At 41.0% G+C, this 23208-nt stretch overlaps 1 protein-coding gene across 1 annotated transcript; it reads left to right on the forward strand.

Moving 5' to 3' along the window:
- Positions 1-2586: 2586 nt before the first annotated feature.
- Positions 2587-22113, forward strand: LOC125902669 (noelin-3-like). Its single transcript, XM_049599201.1, has 6 exons — positions 2587-3143; positions 6224-6367; positions 8977-9132; positions 12765-12984; positions 15788-15894; positions 18834-22113. Exons 1-6 carry the CDS (start codon positions 3075-3077, stop codon positions 19509-19511), a joined length of 1374 nt encoding a protein of 457 aa, XP_049455158.1. The 5' UTR covers positions 2587-3074; the 3' UTR covers positions 19512-22113.
- Positions 22114-23208: the final 1095 nt, after the last annotated feature.

Below are 23208 nucleotides of genomic sequence, written 5' to 3' on the forward strand. Positions count from 1 at the left end.
CAAACTCTGCAGCAAATGTTTCTCAACAACTGTGGGAAAACTGGTAAGGAGAAATAAGATAAATGTTAAACAAAGGTAGCCTGAAGCACAGTTTGTTTGTTTTTTCAAAACATATTTCCAGTCTTACTTCAAAACAGCAAAACGTCTGTTTATGTTCAGACGAAAATTTGCCAGTGGTCTCTTATAAATCTCAACTGAAGTAAAACAGCTTGAGCACCAAAGCTGAATAAACAGCTGCACATCTTACTCCTGCACAAACTGCAATCTCTATTTGTATGCATAATGAGCGTATCCACACATTATTTATTACCTAGTCTCAATTATTTTAAGCTCTGAAAATACTGTGTCGTATGAGAGTATGTGACTAATGGCTTTGGCCGGAGTGGAACGTTTTAACAGCACTACGCCACACAAAGCTTTATGCCTATGGTTTCACAACACTACAGATTTTAGATGCCTATATGTTAAGGAAGTCAGGAGTGTTATCACTGCTTAAAGGGTAGATTCATTCAAAACACATAAAGGATTTTGTTTTGTAGTGAGAACAGCATGGAAAATATATGTCTCTTTGATGACGCAGTGCCCCTCTTACCCTGGATTATCCACAGACCTTGCCATGAACAGTTTTCAAAGTGACTATTTCCTCTGGAAGAAAGACGTTCCAATAAAACCTGCCCACAACAAGGTCTCTGGGTGACCAGATATATGAAAGCTAATTTAAATGTTTCCAAGACAGATATTGAACTTTCAGGGTTCAAGAGAGAAGCAAGTGGAAATGTAGATATGACAAAAATAAAAAAGTTTTAAAGCAATTTTGAATTAATTTTGAAGCCTGGAGTTTGCCATCAGAATAATAATTACATTAGTGTCAGAATAATAATTACATTAGCGTCTATTTGCACCTGTGTGAGAACAGTTCCACTGCAGCTATTGGATTATTCACATGACGCCTTACTATGGATCCCACTCTGTACTCTGATGGCTAGTGGGGACTGGAATCACAAGAGGATCCATGATACGATGCCATCATGATACTTAAGTCACAATACATTGTTGTGATTTTAAATATGTTGCAATGTGCTGAGTTTTGGGATGTATACTGCGATATGTTGCAATTTATTACCTTTTTTAATGGTTAATTATGTCCCCTTAGGAAAACTTTGTCAACATGTGGTTTATCTAATAAGATAAAGTTTTCACTCTGTATCTAGTGGACTGAAAAAGCAATTGATCATTTTATTCTAACAGGTTACCTAAAGTTGAATTGGTATTTGTAATATTAATAATTTATTTGATTTTAAAAAATCAATACTTGGCACTGTTTGACAAAACGATATTGCAATAATATCGTGATACTATGCTGTATCGATTTTTCCCCCAAACCTAATGGCTAGTACTCATCACATTGACACGTCAAGGTCGGAAGTGGTTAGGATCATGGTCAGGACTAGTACTAACCAATTTCAGTTATTCTCTTAGAATCTCTTAGAACAAACTTACAAATGTACAGCCAGAAAGTCAGATGATGTAGTATATAACGGGACACAGTCCATGTATTTTTCATTCATTCATTCAGTTTCAGTAACTGCTTATCATGTTAGGGGTAGCAGGGAGCTGGCGCCTATCCCAGCTAACATTAGGTGAGAGGCAGGGTACACCCTGGACAGGTGCCAGACTATCACTGACACATAGAGACAGACAACCATTCACACTCACATTCACACCTACAGACAATTTAGAGTCACCAATTAACCTGCATGTCTTTGGACTGTGGGAGGAAGCCGGAGTACCCAGAGAAAACCTGAAAAATAAAGACTATTTAACTTGTTCTTTAATAATATAAAAAAAAATTAACAATAAATTATTAAAAAAGAAAACTAATGGTATCATATTTGGTTAAAGAATATTTAAAATATATATATATATTTATTTATTTAAGTCTATCAAATAATAGTTTATCTTTGAAAGATTTTGTTTGGTTAAAAAAATCTTATTCTCTCTTCTTATTTAACTTACTTAAATACAAAAGATTTTTTTAACCAAACATATGATTCCATTTAATCACCTGACTTTCTGGCAATACATTTGTTACAGTAAATATAAACCTTTTTTGTCATTTAGTTTACAATTATCTACCATTTCATAATTCATCTGCCTCCTGGTTTGACAGCAGGCTGCTGCCAAATTATTATTATGAAGCCCTCCCAACAAAGCAGCAGCTGATTTAGATGTAGTCAATCAAAAATATTGGTTATCCCATAAATTGACTCAGAAAGTCCAAATTTTTATTACGTATTATATGATTTTGACTGACCATGAGTTTACTTATTTCATCACTCCTAGCTATTTTTTTCTTGGCATTAATGGGCTGCCGTATAAAACCACTGGAGATGAACTAGGAAATGGTTTGGGCTCGTTTCTATTAAGTTAACTTTTAATTACACATTTTAAAGTAGTTCACTAAAATAAAACAATATTTCTTGCCATATAAAAGTAAATGTGTTGCGTGTTGCTGCCATAGCATCCTCTCGCGCTCTCTCTCCCTCCCCCTGTCTCTCCCTGTGCGCGTGCACTCGGGCACAAAAACGCAGCAGCAGCTCTGATCTCGCGCCTCCATCTCCCACTTTGTGCTGAATACAGCCAGCTGCAACTTTTGTCACCGCACAGCTGCCGGTGTTTCCTCCTCTCTCACACACACACACTCTCACACACACATACAACAAGCTGGATTCATTAAAAGTCGACAGAGGCAGCTGGATGATGTCATATCCGTGAAGCAGGGTCCCTGTAACCCAAACGCAGCTCGGATTTTTCGCTGCGTGCGTGCCCACAAACTTTTTCCCCTCTCTCGCAGTGACGAGATTTTCCTCCCCGCTGCCCACATGGCATGCGTAACGGGGACGAGTGGATGGATGTGCCCCCCTCCTCCCAAGGAAGCCTTGCTTTTCACCAGCGCGTAGTGGACGAGGTGGCGCGAGCCCACGGGCAGAAACTTGCGTGAGAATTGTTGTACCCGGTCGCGGCGGTGGTGGTAGGAGGTGGAGGAGGGACACATTGCTGAAGCAGCCGACAGAATGTGGTCGCTGTCCGTGGTCCTGAACCCGCTGCTGTTCCTGCTGCTGTTCGGATACTGCCCTTCAGTGGTGAGTTCACTGCCGTCACATTTCTCTCATACAGCAGCAAATAAACTTCGGCACGAGCCAAAAACCGCCATGTAATGCCCCTTTTTTAAAACTTCAGCAGATTGGGGGTGTATTTAATTAGGGTGGAGCATTGCACAATGCTTGGTGAGTGGCCAACAACACAGAAAATGACTCATTTCAGTTTTCAGGGTTTTTTTTTCTCTTGCATGTTTGGCTGCTTCTTTGCCATAGTCACAGTGGCCTGTACACACTCCAGCACTGGCAGGAATAAGCATTAACATGCCAGATATGTTTTTGTTTTTTTTTTGTTTTTTTTTTTGGGGATAAAAATCAGCTGAAAGAATAAAGACTGAATTTAAAGTGGTTGTAGAGGAAGAAGGCACCCTCACAGCACTCATGTTTATTGCCTACATCTACCACATAGCACTGATATTGATCCTGGAGTATTGCCAGGCATATAACTCACTTTTAAGGGAGAGTTCAATCATTGTGGAATAAATAAATAAATAAATAAATAAAACATATTGCTGCTGTGTGAATTATATCCAAATCCCCTCCCAGACTGAAGAAGCCGCCCTAAACATCTCGATACAGGGCACATTCTTCCTCTCCCCTCATACTTTAACTGAAATGATTCATTAATTCCTGCTGCAGTTTTCCCCTTCATGCCACCTTATTCTATGTTTTCAGGAGGGGGGGGTGTGTATCCTGCCCGTTTTAGCTTTACGAAATGGGAATGCATTTGGGAGCATTATCACAAATTAGGAAGAGCAGCTTGCAGATCATCAAGCCATTTGGACAAGAACAATGGTCGATTAGGTTCATCCCACCCATGCAGAGTACAATCCCTGTGCCAGTGTCTTGATTGCAAAGCAGTGTCCTCACATACTACATCACCTTGCCATGATTGAAAGTGCCGTGCGGAATTAATGTTTCCCCCTCTTCGTTTCCCCCCCACCTCACAGAAACAGGAAACATTTACAGGATGCTCAGAAGCTGAATGGAGATCTGTCAGAAAGTCGAAAACGAACGGCAAAAACAAAGGAGGAACCAGCTGTCTGAATTATTTAATGAGAGAAAAACTCTTTGTGCAGAGTTGGAGAGTGCATCTGGCTTGGCTGAGCTACAGATTCATTTTAATATGAGGAAATGCGAGAGTGAGAAGGGGGGGGGGGGGATGTGCGTCACTCAAGAGACAGAAGAGAAAGAAAGGTTTTAACGGAGTGGTGAAACTGGCTTCTTTTTAGGAGCCTTTCAAAGCAAAATAAGGGAAAGAAGAGCTGAGGGTGGGTTTTTTTCCCTCCCTCTTTTATTCCATTCAGCTATGATGCCATGATTAGACAGGCAGATTCCAGCTACAGTCACAGTACACCATGGCATCCAGTAACTCTTAGACTGCTATGAAGTACCACACATGACCTCCAGATATTCTACTGCGGTATTTTTGCTGCTTCTCACTAAAGTTTAATTCCCTGAAATGCACATTAAGCATCACAGTTAAGGGCTGGCACATAATGTATTATAATAAAAATAAAAAAGATTTTAAAAGTGAGATTACGATGCTTTTATCCAACAATCACATAACAACCAATTTAGCATCAGGGCATCTGTAAAATAAGCTTCAACTCCTGGTTCACAAACTATACCAGCAACCAATAGCAAGGGTGACAAAGATCGGGGCCTGCGGCGCTTTGATAATACCTGAAACAATTTTCTTGCAATCTGATAACCGCAACATAAGAGAGCTGTGCTGGGAGAAAGAATGAAAGCTCGGGAGATTGATAACACAGGAGGTATTTTTTATTTTATTTTCTGACCTAAAGATAAAAAAGTGAAAAGGAGACGTGGCTGAGGAGTCAGGTGTTAAAAACTATATTAGTGATAAAACGGCATAACACAGATTTCTGCATTGCAAAATAGAAAATTCAAGGTGTGATCGGCTATTTCGCAGTCAAAACACAGGACTTTTCTATGGCAGTGATATAGCAGAAAGGATATACCCACATTTCAGCTACAAAAGTCTCTCCAGAGGGTGAAAAGGATGAGTCAAAGTCTGAGCTTTCTCCTCGCTGTGACGTCTTTGCCTGTTCAGAGGGGCCGTGATCTTTCATAGCTGGTTCCAAAGGCCCTTTAAACTGCTCAGGCTGACAGGTATAAGGATGAATGGCAGACGGAAAAGGATGCCTGCACTATGAAAACAGGGCACTCCTCTTTTTCTATCAACAAGCTTCAAAGGGCTGGCCAAAGTTCACATGTTTCACATGCTATTCTCCAGCCGGACTGAGTTTTAGGATGTAAAACAAAATCCAAATAATGGCTGGTTGTCTGCCAAAGCCACTGCAGACAAATTTACCATCTGCAGTCAAAAGGTTGCCAGTATTTGGCTGGAGGCTGGCGTTAATTTCCCATGCTGACATTAAACAGCAGTATTGTTCAAACACTGATGCTGTTTGTGTGTCTGGTAGCTATCAACTTTTCCAGCACTTCAGGACGCTTTGATCAATATTTGGAGGGGAACTTGTTTTTACTGTGTACACTCTGACATGAGTTGATGGTGCTGCATTAAAATATGCTGCATTGGCTTATGATGCATAACTTTATGTTCTTTGTAGCTTTATACTCTAGTGCTGTGGAGCATATTGGATGTAATAAAGAGTGGGAAAAGCGCCCACAAATCAGGTTTATCTGCGTCTCCCAGCAGGACTTTCAGTTAAGGCCTAGTGAGAAGAAACAGAGGAATTTCCGCACTTGGGTTATTCATCAAGGCCAGGAAACACTATTTATTGTTGAAGAGGAAATTCTCCCGAGACCATATACTGTGGAGGAATATCGTAAAGCAAAAGCAATGTATTCTTTCAAAGCCCAGACTTTTTATAAGTCAGTGGAATTGGTTGGTGTTAAAGCGTTGGGCTGTATAAGGCAGAAGAACGGATGACCCGCAAGGAGAAAATAGGAAAACATAACAGCTGCGTGCCGCAATTTCACAATAGTGATATCATCGCTGTTGAATCTATTTAGTGTGCCTGCCTCTAGATGTGTGTGCTGTGTATTTACGACTGTGCCTGTGTTTCTGTACGCAGACCATCAGGCCAAAGGAGGGGTGGCAGGTGTACAGCTCAGCTCAGGATGCAGATGGGCGTTGTATCTGCACAGTGGTGGCACCTGAACAGAATCTGTGCTCCAGAGATGCCAAAGGCAGACAGCTCCGCCAGCTCCTGGAGAAGGTATGCGCACACGAGCCACACACGTTTCTGCTTATGAGACAGATACAGACTCTAACACACACACACACACACACACACATTTACTGTAAGCAACCAGCACACCTAAATTCATACAGACATGTCACATTGATTTCTATCGTTATTCATGCTTCTTTGTTGCCTAATCCTCTGAGAGATTGCAACAGCCAGGTCCGTAACCCTATTTTCCACTCCTGCATATATTACATGGATGACATCAGCTGAATGGCTGCTTGAGAAGATGAGAACGCTCTCCATCCCACCTTAACAGAACTGGAGTGTTCCCGTTTTTTCGCAATAAACCATTCAAGACTATTGCTAATGCTTTGAGTATTGTCAGGCTTTAAGCTGTTGATCAGGAGCATTATTTCTGTCAAAGTAGACTTCGAATTTGTATAAATTAGTATAAATTTGTATAAAAAAACTACGACCATGACTTTTTATGTAAATTAAAGTATGAGTTTTGAATTAATCACACGAATGTAGCTCTGAATAAAACAGCCAAAAACTGAACTGAAGTCGAGACATGACTTTTGGAGAAATACCCTCCTGAGACCCTCCGTCCTTACATGAGGACATCACATTTTGGGTTTGCTGCAACTTATGCTTCATTCTGCTTAATCTAGACCTTTTGTCCTCGTTCGTGGACACTTTTTTGTGCCATCTAGTGGTAGAAAAAGCACATACAAATACAATAATAGATGGAAAAACAAGATGGCAGCCAGCTCTACCTGAACAAATTTTATGGTTGAAACTTGTTTATTTATGCTTAATAATGCTTAGTTTAATATTGCATACAAATTTGCAACAGTGAACAAGCTAAGACACTGTTAATTAGGAGGTATTTGAGGACATTGGGACCTTATTATCATCATGTCTGTGGACATTGGAACTATTTTACTGCAGCGTTTCACACAGGCCAATTAGGTGTGACAGACTGTTCATACAGACAATTCCTCTCAGAGTACAGAACAGGGAAAATTCGTACAGAGTTACAAAATGAACAATGTTCAGGCATTTACATTAACTGTCCCCATATGAGGACATCATTCAGTTCAAAAACTACTTCCTGTTCAAAGACAATGCTTAGTTTTTTTTATACTTATCAGATCCTACTGCTCCCAAATAGCTAGGAGAGATCAAAACTGCATCAAACAAAAGCTCGGGTCCCAGGAGGATAGTGTGCAGGATTTAGTGGCATCTAGTGGTGAGGAGGTGAAACTTTTCCTGCGTGTCAAGCATGAATTCCCAGTTAGAATTCCTTCAATGTTCATTGTCGGGGAGGTTTTTACCGGGAGCCGAATAATTCACAGAGGTCTCTTCCTCTCCAGAACAAACTGACCAGGTGATTAAAAGTGTTTTTTTTCCTCCGATGCTGTTCAGTTTGTCATAGAAGGGCCACTGGCTCAGCACTTGCTAGTGCATGCTCAAATTATCTCTCTGGTAATTTATGACCCAGAAGTTTAGGAGATTTTTACCGAGTACCGAATTATCCACAGAGGTCTCTTCCTCTCTAAAACTCACCAAGCCTGAAATTGAAACAAAAAAAAAAAAAAAAACACTGAATACAGCAGTTTCACCTTAAAAATAATTTTTTTCTATGCTGTTGGGCTCGTCACAGAGGAGCTTCTAACTATGGTGGCTGGCGCAAAAACTTGTCGACGCGGGCTCACTCCCTATTTAGATAAAAACAGCTCATTCTAAGGTAACAAAAACACAATGATTCTTGTTTTTAGGTGGTTATACACTAAAGAAAACATACTTATTATATTGTATAACATTTCTGCCAGTATATTCCCCTCAATCCTACACACTGGACCTTTAATTCAATTTTCCATCCCATGACAGTCGTGATTTAATGCAACATCTACAAACAAACAAATGGCACGGCACCAGAGTCACTTTCCTCAATTAGTATGCCATATAAGGAAACATTGCTCTAGCCTACATTTTAATGTTGTATGCCAAAGGGTGTTCTCTGTCATTCACTGGGGCCTTTGACACTAATGTACTAAGCCGCCTCAGGCTTCAGTGAGGCCATTTTAGGATCCCTTTACCAGAGCCTGAAAAGTATGCATAACACAATGTAGGAGTGTTGTGCCACTTTGCGGCCGATGTGCTTCAATAATGCTGGTTGGTTACAAGTAGAGCCAAAGAGGCAAGAGAGAAAGGACCGTGTTTCTTCTTGTTCACATGCCCCATAAACCCAGTGCACTTTTGTTAAACCAGAGAGATGCTGGAATGTTCGTGTCAAATATCTACTCTGACATATGTTATCAAATGTGGGAGATTCAATAGTTTTTCCATGACATGTAAAAAACAGGCAATTATAACTCATAAAGTGAAATATATGTTTACAAACTGAGAGAAAATAGAAAGCAGCCATGTCACAGTTCCGTGTCCACGTATTCAACGCTCTATTCAGTTCACACATGGATGGTTAAAAGACAATCTCGTTGGAGGTCAAAATGTTGATTTGTTCTTTGGGAAGTTAGACTATGGCAGGCTACTGAACAGCTGAACATGGAGGACATTTTAATCTTGGCGGTGGATGGAAAAATCAATGCGCTGTTTTCATTCTTTTTCAAAAGGTGCAGAACATGTCGCAGTCAATTGAGGTGCTGAACCTGCGGACGCAGAGGGACTTTCAGTATATCATGAGGATGGAGAGCCAGATCAAAGGACTGCGGTCAAAGTTTCGACAGCTCGAATCGGACAGGAAGACGCTCGTCAACAAAAACTTTCAGGTATATTTTCTGTTTGATGTTTAACTTTGTGAGAAGCATCACAGGAGAGGCGGTGAAAGGATCTCCTCTAAAGGAACCTGAGAAGCATCTGAATAGATAAACTTTTATTCCTGACGAGATCAATACCAGTCTACCACTGCCCGGCAAAGGACAATGTGGTCTTAAAAAGCTAGACAGGCTGTGAAGGAAGCATCCAGCATGGATTCTTAAAACTCTTTTATCAGTGAGAGTGACAGGATCCTGATGGCTACATGAAACACTTCCATTTTACATTTATTTAACCCTTAAGAAATAAAATGCAGGCAAAGAATATTGTTCTTCCTGCAGAAGCGATCAAGTACAATACTCATCCTTCGGTTGTTAAGTGTAGTTTTGACATAGATAGACTCTGTTACGATGTTTTACACATGCTGCTGCCTCTTCTTGTAAATCTCTACACCACAGAGTAAAAACAGTTATTGGCAGTGGTGTAAGGTCAGGGCGTAAAATTAACATTTTATCTCATCTGCCACTGGCTAGTGACCTCCAAAAATTTACCAGCTAAACATATTTTCACCAGCCAAATAAAAAAATTGTGCCTTATTTGACAAAAAATAATTACCTTACGTTTTTAGTATGAAAAAACAACTTTAGGAAAATCCAACCCTGTCCTCTGTGTTTCTTTGGCGTGCTTGCGGCAAAGGCTGCAGTAGTAGTATCACGATACCACGGCAAAAGTGAGGCAGACGTGCCTTTTGTCATTTATAAAAAGATAAATCACTTTTCTATAATACATCAATGATATTTCAATGGAATAAATTACTTACTGACTTATTCATACACAGGGGGGATCAAAATAAAATAAAAATCAACCAGCCACCCTCCTCCCCTGACAGTCCCTCCATAAGTAAAGAACAGTCCCTAAAGTGCAGTGAGGTTTATGGAAATGTGAACGGCTCGTTTGTCCTCTGACACGCCACATACTGTACCTGTGTACCGCCACGGCTCGGTTGTCCAGGTACTACTGGGCAGTCATGACACCAACGAAAGAGGAAATTACTGGACCCGGAGTCGGACTTAGTCGGAGATGGCCGGTAAGCCGTTATCTTGCGCCGCAAAGCACTATGAACCTCCGCCGCGTTCCTGTCTGTGACCCCCATTCAACCCACAACCTCCAGGATTCACATTTCCTTTCTGCTGCTGGTTGAAACGTGATAATAGGGGCGCCCCAGCGCCCACTCCACTAATTTGACGTGGAAATGAGCGGTAGTCTGGAAAACTGGCGAGTTTTTTGTTGTTGTTGTTGTTTTGGTTTTTTTCGTGGGTGCTCGTGCGCCCTCACATAGATTGCGCCCTGGGCAGCCGCCCACATTGCCCATAGCAAAAACCGTCCCTGGACACAGCTGGCAGAAATGGTCAAAGCACATAAAAAACCCACATGCAATTCAAAATTTTCCATCGGCCACTGGCGGGTGTATGTTTTTGTTTCACGCGGCAAACTCATTTTTTACCCGCCATTGGCGCTTGGCGGGTGCTAATTTTATGCCCTGTGTAAGGTCACTAACTACATTTACTCAACTACCATACTATGTTGTACTTTTACTTAACTACATTTTGCAAGCCATATTGGACATTTTACTCCACTACAGCAAATTTGGCATTAGTCAAAATAAATTATTAGGTACACCTATCGAATTGCTCATTAAAGCAAATAGCTAATCAGCCAATCACGTGGCAGCAACTCAATGCATTTAGGTATGTAGACATGATCAAGACGACCTGGTGAAGTTCAAGCCAAGCATCAGACTGGGGAAGAAAGGTGATTTAAGTGACTTTGAATGTGGCATAGTTGTTGGTGCCAGACGGGCTGGTCTGTTATGGGCTGATCACGCACAACCATCTCTAGGGTTGGTCCGAAAATGCCTTGTTGATGCCAGAGGTCAGAGGAGAATGTCCAGTCTGGTTCAAGGTGATAGAAAGGCAACAGGAACTCAAATATGCACTAGTTACAACCAAGGTCTGCAGAAGACCATCTCTGAATGAGCAACAAGTCGAACCTTGAAGCAGATGGGCTACAGCAGCACAAGACCCCACCAGGTGCCACTCCTATCAGCTAACAACAGGAGACTGAGGCTACAGTTCACACTGGCTCACCAAAACTGGACAACAGAAGATTGGAAAAACGTTGCCTGGTCTGATGAGTCTGGATTTCTGCTGCCACATTCAGATGGTAGGGTCAGAATTTGGTGTAAACAACATGAAAGCATGGATCCATCCTGCCTTGTATCAACGGTTCAGGATGGTGGTGGTGGTGTAATGGTGTGGGGGATATTTTCTTGGCACACTTTGGGCCCCTTAGTACCAACTGAGCATGGTTTAAACACCACAGCCTACCTGAGTATTGTTGCTGACTGTGTCCATCCCTTTATGACCACAGTGTACCCATCTTCTGATGGCTACTTCCAGCAGGATAACACACCATGTCACAAAGCTCAAATTATCTCAAACTGGTTTCTTGATGAGTTCACTGTACTCCAACGGCCTCCATAGTCACCAGATCTCAATCCAACAGAGCACCCTTGGGATGTGGTGGAACGGGAGATTTTCACATCATGGATGTGCAGCAGCTGTGTGATGCTATCATGTCAATATGGACCAAAATCTCTGAGGAATGTTTCCAGGACCGTGTTCAATCTATTACACCAAGAATTAAAGCAGTTCTGAAGGCAAAAGTGGGTCCAACACTTTACTAGCAAGGTGCAATAAAGTGGCCTGTGAATGTATGTCAACTTATGAATTACTGTATGATGTATTATTACGTATTAAGCTACCTGGCAGTATATTAAGTAGTTAAATGAGCCCCCCCTTACCAGCTTCACCATCATTGATGCTTACACATTAATGCATCAATAATTACAATACAGTGATGAAATAAATGTATTCTGAAATTGGCCATTCTGCAAAATTACTACATTTCCTTTGGTACTTTTAAACATATGTTGATGCCAATACTTATTTTCCTGCAGTTGAATGCCAGACTTGCAAGACTATTTCCATGATACTGCTGTTTAAAAGGTCTTAGTGTTTCTGTTTCTCCTACCACTGGTTTACTGATACAGATGGGCAATACATCAAGTTTTAACTCTGACACCAAGTAATAAAAAGGCAGGCATTGCTAATATTGATACTTCTCTTGGATCAGAGCTTTGTATTTTTACAGAAGAGAGAGGACTTCCGTATAATATGACATTATATAATTGACGCTGACATTACAGAACAGTAATAATAGGAACAATTACTATGATTATTACTATTATCATCGATCAGTGAAATTCATTTACTAGGGCTTTTCCCTCCTCATTGCTCTTACGTTTTCTTTATTATGATGAACTGTTGACACAATCTCTCCTGCAAATATTTATTTTTATTTTTTTACATTGCTATGCCAGATATCTAAATTACACTGTTCTTTTTCAAACAACAATGCTTTGTAATAATCAATTAGTAAGTTACCTTAGTTAAAGAAGTTGAACCTTGTCCCATTAATGCCCCTGAGACAGCTGCACTGGAGACAAACTGAACTGCCTTTCCAGACTGATTGACATTTGTTAAGACAGGTATTTTTGCGGCTGTGTATTTTTGGTGTTTTCCAGGAGCTAAAGGGGAAGATGGAGTCCCTGCAGCCGCTGATCCCTGTCCTGGAGCAGTACAAGACAGACGCCAAGCTCATCTCCCAGTTCAAAGAGGAGATCAGGAACCTGTCTGGCGTGCTGATGGGCATCCAGGAGGAAATGGGAGCCTACGACTACGAGGAGCTGCAACGTAGGGTCCTAAACCTGGAAAATCGGCTCCGCAACTGCATGAGCAAACTCAGTAAGTCCATCGCAGAAAAAGTAGATTCAAGCATGGTGACCCCAGATTATCTGATGGTCAAGGGATCACAGGCACAGTTCTGTCAGCAGATTGGCATTTCAAATACAGAGCAGGGGACAGTAGAGCTGCAACTGGAGGCAGAAATATTGCTGAGCATATGTTATGTATTTGGAAAAACAATGCATTATTTTCATATTTTGAGGAGGCAATTGGCAACACTTTATGTTAACTGATAGAGTGGTCAGTATAATCAGTGGAATGATACCTATGTGGTTGGATTTGCACATTAACAGTAAAGTCACTTAAACAGTATCTTGTGGTTTAACTCATCTTTACCTCAAAGAACAATTTTCCAAGCTGGAGGTAAAAGGTGGCAGCATCATGAAGCTTTGTACTCTGACTGGTAATTTAAAGAGTGCAGCTGACGCTTCTATAAAATCATAATTGTTAAGGTCGTGCAACCCGTTCTCATTTGCAGACGCTTTGTCATGCCCCTCAGCATCTCCAAGTGACACACAGGGCAGCCTTTAGCATATTTATGTAAAGCACAGCTGAAACACACTGTAACACATAGTTAATGTTGTGAAACTGTTGCAGGTAAATTTAGGCAATACAACTACACTGCTCAAAAAAATTAAGGAAACACTTAAATCACATATCAGATTTTGATGAACGAATTATTCAAGCTGAAAATCTTTACTGATGTTCACTGTGTAGTACAATATGACGTAACAACGGTCAATGAAAACCAAAATCATCACCCCACTGAGGGCTAGATTCAAAATTACACCTAAAATCAAAGTAAAAAATTGAAATCACAGGCTAATCCAACTTGTGTGAATTTTATCATGGCAACTGCCTGTATGCAACCCCGACGTCTCAGCATGCTCCTGATGAGTCGAATGATGTCCTGGGGGATCTCCTACCAGACTTGGATCAGGGCATCACTGAGCTCCTGGACAGTCTGTGGTGATACTTGGCAGCATCGGATGCACCAATACATAACATCCCACAGGTGCTCTATTGGATTTAGGTCAGGGGACTGAGAGGGCCAGTCAGTGGCATCAATGCCTTCAGCATCCAGGAACTGCTCACACACTCTGGCCACCAAACAGCTGTCAGGGTACCTTTACCTATGACATGGATTTCTGTGAGACCCTCCAAGGATATGCCTCACCAGACCAAAACTGACCCATCGCCAAACCGGTCATGCTGTGTGATATTACAGGCAGCATAACGGTCACCGCGGCGTCTCCAGACTCTCACACCTGTCACATGTGCTCAGTGTGAACCCGCTCTTATCTGTGAAGAGAACGGGGCGCCAAAGGCAGACCTGCCAGTTTTGGTTTTCTCTGGCGAATGCCAATCGAGGTGCGCGGTGCTGGGCTGTGAGCACAGGTCCCACTAGAGGACGTCGGGCCCTCATGCCACCCTCATGCCACCCTCATGGAGTCGGTTTCTGACAGTTTGGTCTGAAACATGCACACCAGTAGCCTGCTGGAGGTCATTTTGTAGGGCTCTGGCAGTGGTCCTCCTGTTCCAGATACCGGTCCTGCTGCTGGGTTGATGCCCCTTCTACGACTCTGTCCAGCTCTCCTTGTGTAACAGCCGGTCTCCTGGTATCTGCTCCATGCTCTTGAGACTGTGCTCGGAGACACAGCAAACCTTCTTGCGACCACACATATGGATGTGCCATCCTGGAGGAGCTGGACCATTAAGTGTTCCCTTAATTTCTTTGAGCAGTGTACTTGGTTGGGTTAAAAAAAGAAAGGATCATGTTTTGGGTTAAAATAAGTATGTTTGTCACATAAATTGATCATGTGAGTGACATCAGTGTGCGAAGAACGTACGTAAATTGCATAACATTAACATGGTCTCCTGGATGAAAGTTTGGTTTTGTTTGAACCGTCCACCTCCCCTTCCTCACACCCTACACTCTCTCAGTATTTATACCATGTCAGTTGCTCTCAGCCTTGGATGGATTTACATTGGACTTCTAAATTCCAGGCCGTCTCATAAAGATGCCAAAGGGCCAATATCACACACCGAGGGGCATGACAAAGCGGCTGTATTTGACACCCTGGGAATGAGAACAGGCTGGTTTATCATATATCTATCTTTTTTATTCTAAATCCGTCTGTTTCCTTTCTGCCATTTGCAGTGTTGAAACTGTGTTTGCTCCACCCATTGATGTTTAACTCGACTAAGTCTGCCTCCAGAGCAGCTCTGCCTCTGATGAAGGTTTGCATAACTAAACTCCAATTTGCCAACTGCTATGTCATCAACACTGATGGAGCCTGTCAAAGTGTCAACGTGAATAGCTAACATGTGAATGCTAATGGGATATGGCTGGAAATCTGCCTGAGCCCGAGATGATCACTTAAGCATTCATTGTGCATGAGACTTTGATTGATTAGGTAAAATAGCAGTTAAATACTTAATAGAGAACTGGAAAGCTTGCGTGCAAGTGATAGCCTACTGTCATTTGGTACAATTAAAGTGTCTGGCAAGATGAATTAAGTGCAGCTACTTCAAATATTACACCATGTGGGATAAATGGTCACAAGGCTCAGACACATATGAGGTTATACTAGTTCTACTGTGGCAGTTTCTCTGTTTATCATCTTCCCCTCTACAGTAGCAGAGAAATGCAAGTGACAGTGTCCAGTTGCTGAGTACAAACAGCCCAGATCTAGATTTTTGTTTATCCATTAGCCACAGATCGAAGCAGTCCAACACTTTATCATGTGGAGCTGGTGCAGCCCGTGCTTTATATGACCAGAGCTGTGTGATGTGTTCTCAGCATGTGGCAAGCTAATGAAGATCACTGGGCCGCTGACTGTGAAAACTTCAGGGACCAGATTTGGAGCCTGGATGACCGACCCACAGGCATCTCCCAAAAACAACAGGGTAAGCCGAGCTAATGTTCTTTGCGGTGTGTTACAAGCCTTTGAAGCAACGCAGGGCAGTTTAATAATTTACATACAACTGCTTCCCTCCTGTTGTTCAGGGGGGAGAGATGTTGTTGAATTACAGCATCATAGTCACTGAAACTTATAATTTAACTGCTAAAAAAGTCATAAAACTTGATGTTGCTAGCTGGATATTTTGTTTGGACATCCTTTTGTATAAATGTGAAGGATAACTCAACACTCACTCAAAACACTTCATTCCCTAATGTGTTTTAGCACAAGGCCTTCATTAGCGTGTTTAAAAGAATCAGTAAAAGCCCGGCCTTTACATCCACCTCAAGATGGCTGACGCTTTATCAATTATCCAGTGAGCTCGAGGCACATTAATGGGCAGCTTTTGAAAGATGCTGCACTGTCAACACAACAATTTTAAAATAAAAGTACACTGCAAACTTAATTAAAACCACCACGCAAACAGTTGTAGAATAGAGTAATGAAAAGAGAAAGGAAAGCATTGCCTTTAAAGTTTTATGTAAAAAACAACTTTTGTTCACATTTTGTGTAACTTGCCAAACTGCATTCTGAGTACCCTTTAGGCTTAAACTAACATGTCAATGCTTTTCCCTCCTTACGCGCATTTGTAAAGCCAGTTTTTTGAATACAAAAAGAATGTTGAAGCTGTGTGTTCATGCTTGTAAAATCCAAGGTCACAAAAGAAAAAGCCTTTATTTCATCTCCTGTGACATTATATACATTGTGCTCAATCTAAGTTAAGGCGTTTAATATAACTTTTCTCTTTCCTTTGAACATTCTTAGTAAACTTTTTGTATCTATCTCACTAACTCTAACTAGCAGTCTTATCCTTGATTCCTTCCCTTTGAGGGCACTTTGCTACATGTCTTGGCTGTTAGAACCATCAGCCGTCATTTGGACGCCATCATTAGGACACCTAGTGGTCTCACAATATGAGACTGTGAAAGCGCTGTGATTGTTAGTGATCACTCCACTGATGGAAGGTTGAGACAGACCCAAGTCATTACTGCTGTACTGTTGCATTTTTCCAATTGCTGGATATCTTAGTCAGGGTTCCCACAGATTCTTGAAAAGTCTTTAAAGACTAGAGCTGCCTCCGACTAAGAATTTCCCTAGTCGACCAATAGACGTCATTTAGGACCATTAGTCGATTAGTCATCCACATGTTTACGATATTAATTTGATTATTAAATAATATATTTTGGGTGGGGCAACACAATGGTTTGAGTTGAAGGTGTGAGAAAGAATAGTATCATTAACACTGTTAACACTGTGCTACATTACAGAGAAATACAAAACCGTACTAATGAGCCTTCATTAATATAGGCCTATATTTTATCTACAAGTGCACGTCACACACTGAGCGAGCCGCCTGTTAATGACGCTGCCGGCAAAGCAGTAATGATTGTGCTAAGTGGCTAATGGGCATGTAGCTACTTCCATGTTCCAGATGATACATCATGTTTGTAGTCGACCAATGAAGATGAGTTTACATATCACCTTGGGTTCGTCCTTCACCTTCTCAAAATGATCCCACACTTTGGATTTCCTGCCCGACATGTTATCAACTAGCCTGTGGAATAACCACAGGTACCAGCCCTGGAAATTAGAGGCCGTACACATGCCGTGTCTTTAACTGCCAGGAAACGCAAGGTCGGATGCTGAGTGCTACTCTTGTGCCTTTTTTGTGTCAGCTTACAAGAGCTCAGCCGCAAGTTGCGTCTGAGGTTGCTCAGCAACCTTAACAAGTATCATATAGTCTATTTATCTGAAATCCTGAGTGCAGAGCTGATCTTCTTCCAGCAGCTCTTTATAAATGTGTAGGCCTGACTGACTATTTACAGAACAAGGGAAAGATACTTGTCGGCTGTGATTGGTTTGTAACGTGACTCCTGTCTGACTGCTGAGCGTGGCCTCTTCCTGTGTCTGTCCTCTCAAATTAAATTTCCACATGGTCCAGTCATACAGGTTTTTGATTTATTTTCACTTTTTTTTCTGCGACTAAGCAACTACTGAAATCTTATTGGCTAATGACCTTTCTGGTCAACTATTAGGGGCAGTCCTATAAAAGACAGTGAATTCACAATTCTTGAAATAAAGCCTTAATTGATAATAAAATGTCTTGAGTCAATCTTTCAAAAGTCTTAAAAATGTAAAGACATGGGATGTTAATTTTTTTCTGATGGTGCTTTTTAAATCTCAAATTTCCCTCCACAATCTAATCTTGAGTGCTTGAGTGAATGAGTGCTACTTCATTAACTTACTGTCATTCAGCATTTGGAGAATATTTCTTTTACCTCTTCATCTTTCCACCATTTTCTCCTCGGCTCAAAAAACTCTCAAGGCTCTTAAAAAGTCCTCTTACCTACTCCTAACAGTTTTCACAATAGCTTCCAAGGCTGAGGAGCACTCCTGAGAGTTAGGATCATTTGTGATTAACTTTTACCTTTACCAGGATCTAGTCTCAACTGTGAAGGGAAAATGTTAGAAAGACATAATAGTTCTATTTATTGTCATAGAGCGACTCTTTGTACTGTGAAGCTTTATGAATACAGGCCTTGCCCACTACCAGTCTGACCTCATCAATACTAAAAAATAAATAAATAAATGAATGAATAAAAGTCTATTATTGAACGTTTGGCCTCCAACAAATGTCTGGCTGCTGGGTCTTGATATATCCCCTTTTATGGAGCTCATGTGCTCTGTAATCCTTTTTTAAAAGAAAGCCTCATTTTCTACACTTTTTTTTATGGACATGTTAACATGTAAATGCATTTTTGTATTTTACAGGTGATTATAATTTAACCTACGACTGAATGAGTGAAGATATTTTGTTTCTTGTACAGCTAGCAGTTTCTTGTAACTAAACATCACAAGAACATTGTCTGTGTTATTTGTCCTCAGGTCTGGTACATGGACAGCTACACCAACAACAAGATAGTAAAAGAATATAAATCCATCGCTGACTTTGTGGCAGGAGTCGAGTCAAGGACCTACAACTTGCCTTTCAAATGGGCCGGAACCGACCACGTGGTGTACAACGGCTCTCTTTACTACAACAAGATGCAGAGCAACATCATCGTGAGGTACAGTTTCGAGACGGGCCGCGTGGTCACCCAGAGGGCTCTGGAGTCGGCGGGCTTCCACAACGTGTACCCCTACACCTGGGGAGGCTTCTCCGACATCGACCTGATGGCGGACGAGCTGGGCCTGTGGGCCGTGTACGCGACCAACCAGAACGCTGGAAACATCGTCATCAGCCAGCTGAACCCGGACACGCTCCAGATCCTCAGCACATGGAACACAGAGTACTCAAAGAGGAATGCCGGCGAGTCTTTTATGATCTGTGGGACGCTCTACATCACTAACTCCCACCTGACCGGCGCCAAGGTATACTATGCTTACTCCACTAAAACCTCCACATACGAGTACACAGACATTCCTTTTCATAACCAGTACTTCCACATGTCTATGTTGGACTACAACGCCAGGGACCGCGCCCTCTACGGCTGGAACAACGGCCACCAGGTCCTGTTTAATGTTACACTTTTCCACATCATTAAAACTGAGGACGACTCTTAAGCAGAGGGACATCCATACACATAAAAGAAGTTATGGAAAACATGGATGTTTGCACCTGAATGTTCCTACAAATACCATAGACTGTATGATAAAGATAGACGACATGATAGCTCCCCCAAAATGAAGCCAAAACATCTTGATCACCCCCTGGTGGCTGGCTGCCGTAGAAGTCATAAACCTTGCCCCCTCTATGTTAGCAGATGGAAAATGGGCCAAACTAAAATCTTATGCCTGGTTCACACTACACGATATCAGCCCGATTATAGCCCGACGCAGCTTCATACAGTGTCGGCTTGGATCGTGAACAAGTGTCGTATGCGATAATCCATTGTTTTATCTCGTGTAGTGTGTCATAGAGGACGACGACTGACGCCACGTCTGGGATGTCTCACAACGTCCCGACACTAAGTATAGCATGTCGACTTGACCTGCCGTGGACAACTGCATGTCAACAACACCGCAAACTTTTTGATATTTCCTCAAGGGACTAGCCTACCACACAAAGTAAAAAGAGGAAAATGATGGCGTCAAACAGCAGAGGCACCTTAGCAGCCTGGTGAGTACTGCCAGTAGCATACGGCTAGCAAACAATGTTATTTCTTCACAATGGAGACGAATATAAAGGAATAAAATTTAAAAAATAGTGGCAGGACTTTTACTCATCATTACTGCAGAGGCTACCAGCTTCATTTGAAACAGACTACATTGTAAACGGACTTTTATTTATTATTTCCTCTGTATTTTTATACTTTCTTTTTATCCGCTCCCGTTTGCCTTGATAAAGTTAATGCATCGCGCCGTCATTTCAAACACTTTCTGTATCTGTTTCATAATAAAATCCCCTCATAACTTTGGCTGAGAGAATCCCTTCATTTTCTAAAAACTAAAAAAGCTTTTATTGTGAAACATTTGCAGGAACTTATCGTGGAGGATTCAGTGACTTGCACAGTTTGCATCCGGTACTTAAAATGCAGCTCCTGCCATCTGGTGGCGTTCTATATGTCACTACTACAACATTTCAGCTGGCACATGAACAGCCACAGTGACTGAAATAATAGTACTACTAATAAAAATAGAACAAGATAACCCGATGACATCACACACTGCCAGGGACGATTGATGTGGACCATTGTGTAGTCTGTCATGTCTGTCGGCCAAGTCATGACAGGATATGTCCCCACCATCGTCTAATCTGACATAGTGACCATCGGAACAGACAAAAATATCGTGTAGTGTGAACCTGGAATTAAAGTACACTTTAAACATATTTTTCTGAAAGATGGTTTCTATTATTTTATAAAGTTGTTATCACGCTGATGTTCAAATGTTCATTTATCTGATACGTTTGGTTTTAATTTGTTAATTGATGCTATTAAAAGGTTATTAAAGGGAGGTTTGAAGTCATGACTGAGAGCTGTGTGTGCCAATCAGTGTGCTGGTGATGAATGGTGCTGCTTGGAATTGGTCAGACGGATAAATGGGCAAGAACTTGATACCGCAGAGAAAGCAGACTGTTTCCAAATGACATCAACAGCACCAGATGGTAGCGGCCATAACTGGGATACTTTGGCTTCATTTTTGTACAGTGGGAGTAAGTGGAGATGCATCTTTATGTGCAGTCTATGATAAATGTATTTATTTATTTATTTATTTATTTATTTATTTATTTATTTATTTATTTATTTATTTATGTATTCATCATTTCCCTGATTACTTTGGGCACTTTATACAAATGTATTTACCGACATCTTGCTATTTTCCTGTTTTCATATACAAGTTAATTAAGTTATTGAAGAGTTAAGATAATCTCCAAGTGCCAACATGACACTCTCTCTATAAAAATAAAGGACTGCACAAAGTTTAAACACATTTGGTGCATTCTGAAATATACAAGTAACACATCTTCAACTAAATAATGGCACTCTAAATGAACTTTCTGTAATATCTGCAGGTCCTTTTTTCCTCCAAAATGAAAGCTTTTTCCCCCCAAATGAAGTCCTCATATTTATAATGGTCTTCTCATTCAGTGTTGCATTTATTCATGCCCCCCTGATTTATTCATATTTTGACTGTGTTCACTAATTGTTCGTTTTGTTTCCATTCTCTCCTTGCCATTTATTCATCATCTCCTAATTTATTCCTGCCTTTCACTGCCTCCATTTAGCTTTCAATTTATCTTTGTACTTTTCCTTTCTAAGGGTTTTTTTTTGTACATGACCTTGTACAAGACATGGAGAAATGTGGTGAACCATAATGCACCTGTATAGTTATTGTACTTGGCTTTCTGTGTCTATGAAGATTCTCAGTCATCCAGGTCATAGGATGTCTTGGAGTACTAAGTCAAAGCACTTAAGCAAACAGCATGTCTGATTGGCTTTGACTTAGTATTTTCAAGATACAAGCTTTTTTGTAACTTCAGCAACGGTTTGTATGCCTTATTCAGTGCAGTGCGTTCTGTAAGGATAACAGCTCTCGTGCATGAATGTTGGCTATCCTAATACCATTTTTACTGTAACTGTATAGCTGTGTATTTTGTATCTGCACAACATCCCATTCTCCTCCTCTCTAGCTATGTTAATGGTAAACAAACCATTTGTACAGACAGCAGTAGATTACTTTAATAAGCATTCATTTGTGTAAATAAGAAGTTACATAACCAAAATAAAAGTATTGTTTTCATTAAGTCAGTCTTCTGTGTTTTGTGTTCTCAGAATAACAGCTTGGTAAATTTGTTCTAGAGGCTCTTTTGCAACCAAAACGAAACAGTGAAATGCCTCAACACAGAGCACTGCATTATAATTTAATGTGACGTCTCTTTAAATTATAGAGCTCAGTGCTTTTCTGCCAAAAACGTTATTTCATTGTCCTCTAAAGGGACACAGTGACTGAGGTTTATTCTGCTGTACTCGGCTGTAACACTTTGTCAGAGCTTTTATCATATTAAGTGATATTTGCTGTCTGCCTGGTTAATATCAGGCAGTGTGAAGTAATACAAAAGTGGTAGTATTACAATATAAAAAATATATTGTTACAAATAAAGGTGTGCATTCACAACTTTACCTAGAGTAAAAACACAAAATGATTGCATCAAATTATACTTAAAGTAACAAAAGTACTCATTAAACAGAATAGCCCATTTCAGAATAAAGTATATGATTAGATTATAAATATTAATGCATTAATGTGTACATCACTTAAATGTTGCAGCTGGTTAAGTTGGGGCTATTTAAAATTACTTTATATACTGCTGTGTTACTTCCTCTTGCAAATAATTCTTATTATATAGATATAATAAGTATATAGATATAGATATATAGATAGATATAATAATACATCACAATCTATTTGTTGATCATATACCCACCTACCTGCCTGTCTATCTGCCTACCTGCCTACCTACCTGCCTGCCTAACTACCTACCTGCCCACCTACCTGCCTAATTTCCTGCCCAGTGCCTACCTACCTGCCTATCTACCTGCCTACCAACCTACCTACCCCACTACCTACCAGCTTACCTACCTTCCTACCCACCTACCTACCTACCTATCTACCTCCCTACCTACCTGCTTACCTACCTGTCTACCTACCTTCCTACCCACCCACCTACCTACCTACCTGCCTGTCTACCTTGTTACCCATCAACCTACCTACCTGCTTACCTACCTTCCTACCTGCTTACCTACCTGTCTACCTACCT

This window comes from Epinephelus fuscoguttatus, linkage group LG15 (assembly GCF_011397635.1).
Source record: "Epinephelus fuscoguttatus linkage group LG15, E.fuscoguttatus.final_Chr_v1".
In the NCBI taxonomy this organism is placed as follows: domain Eukaryota; kingdom Metazoa; phylum Chordata; class Actinopteri; order Perciformes; family Serranidae; genus Epinephelus; species Epinephelus fuscoguttatus.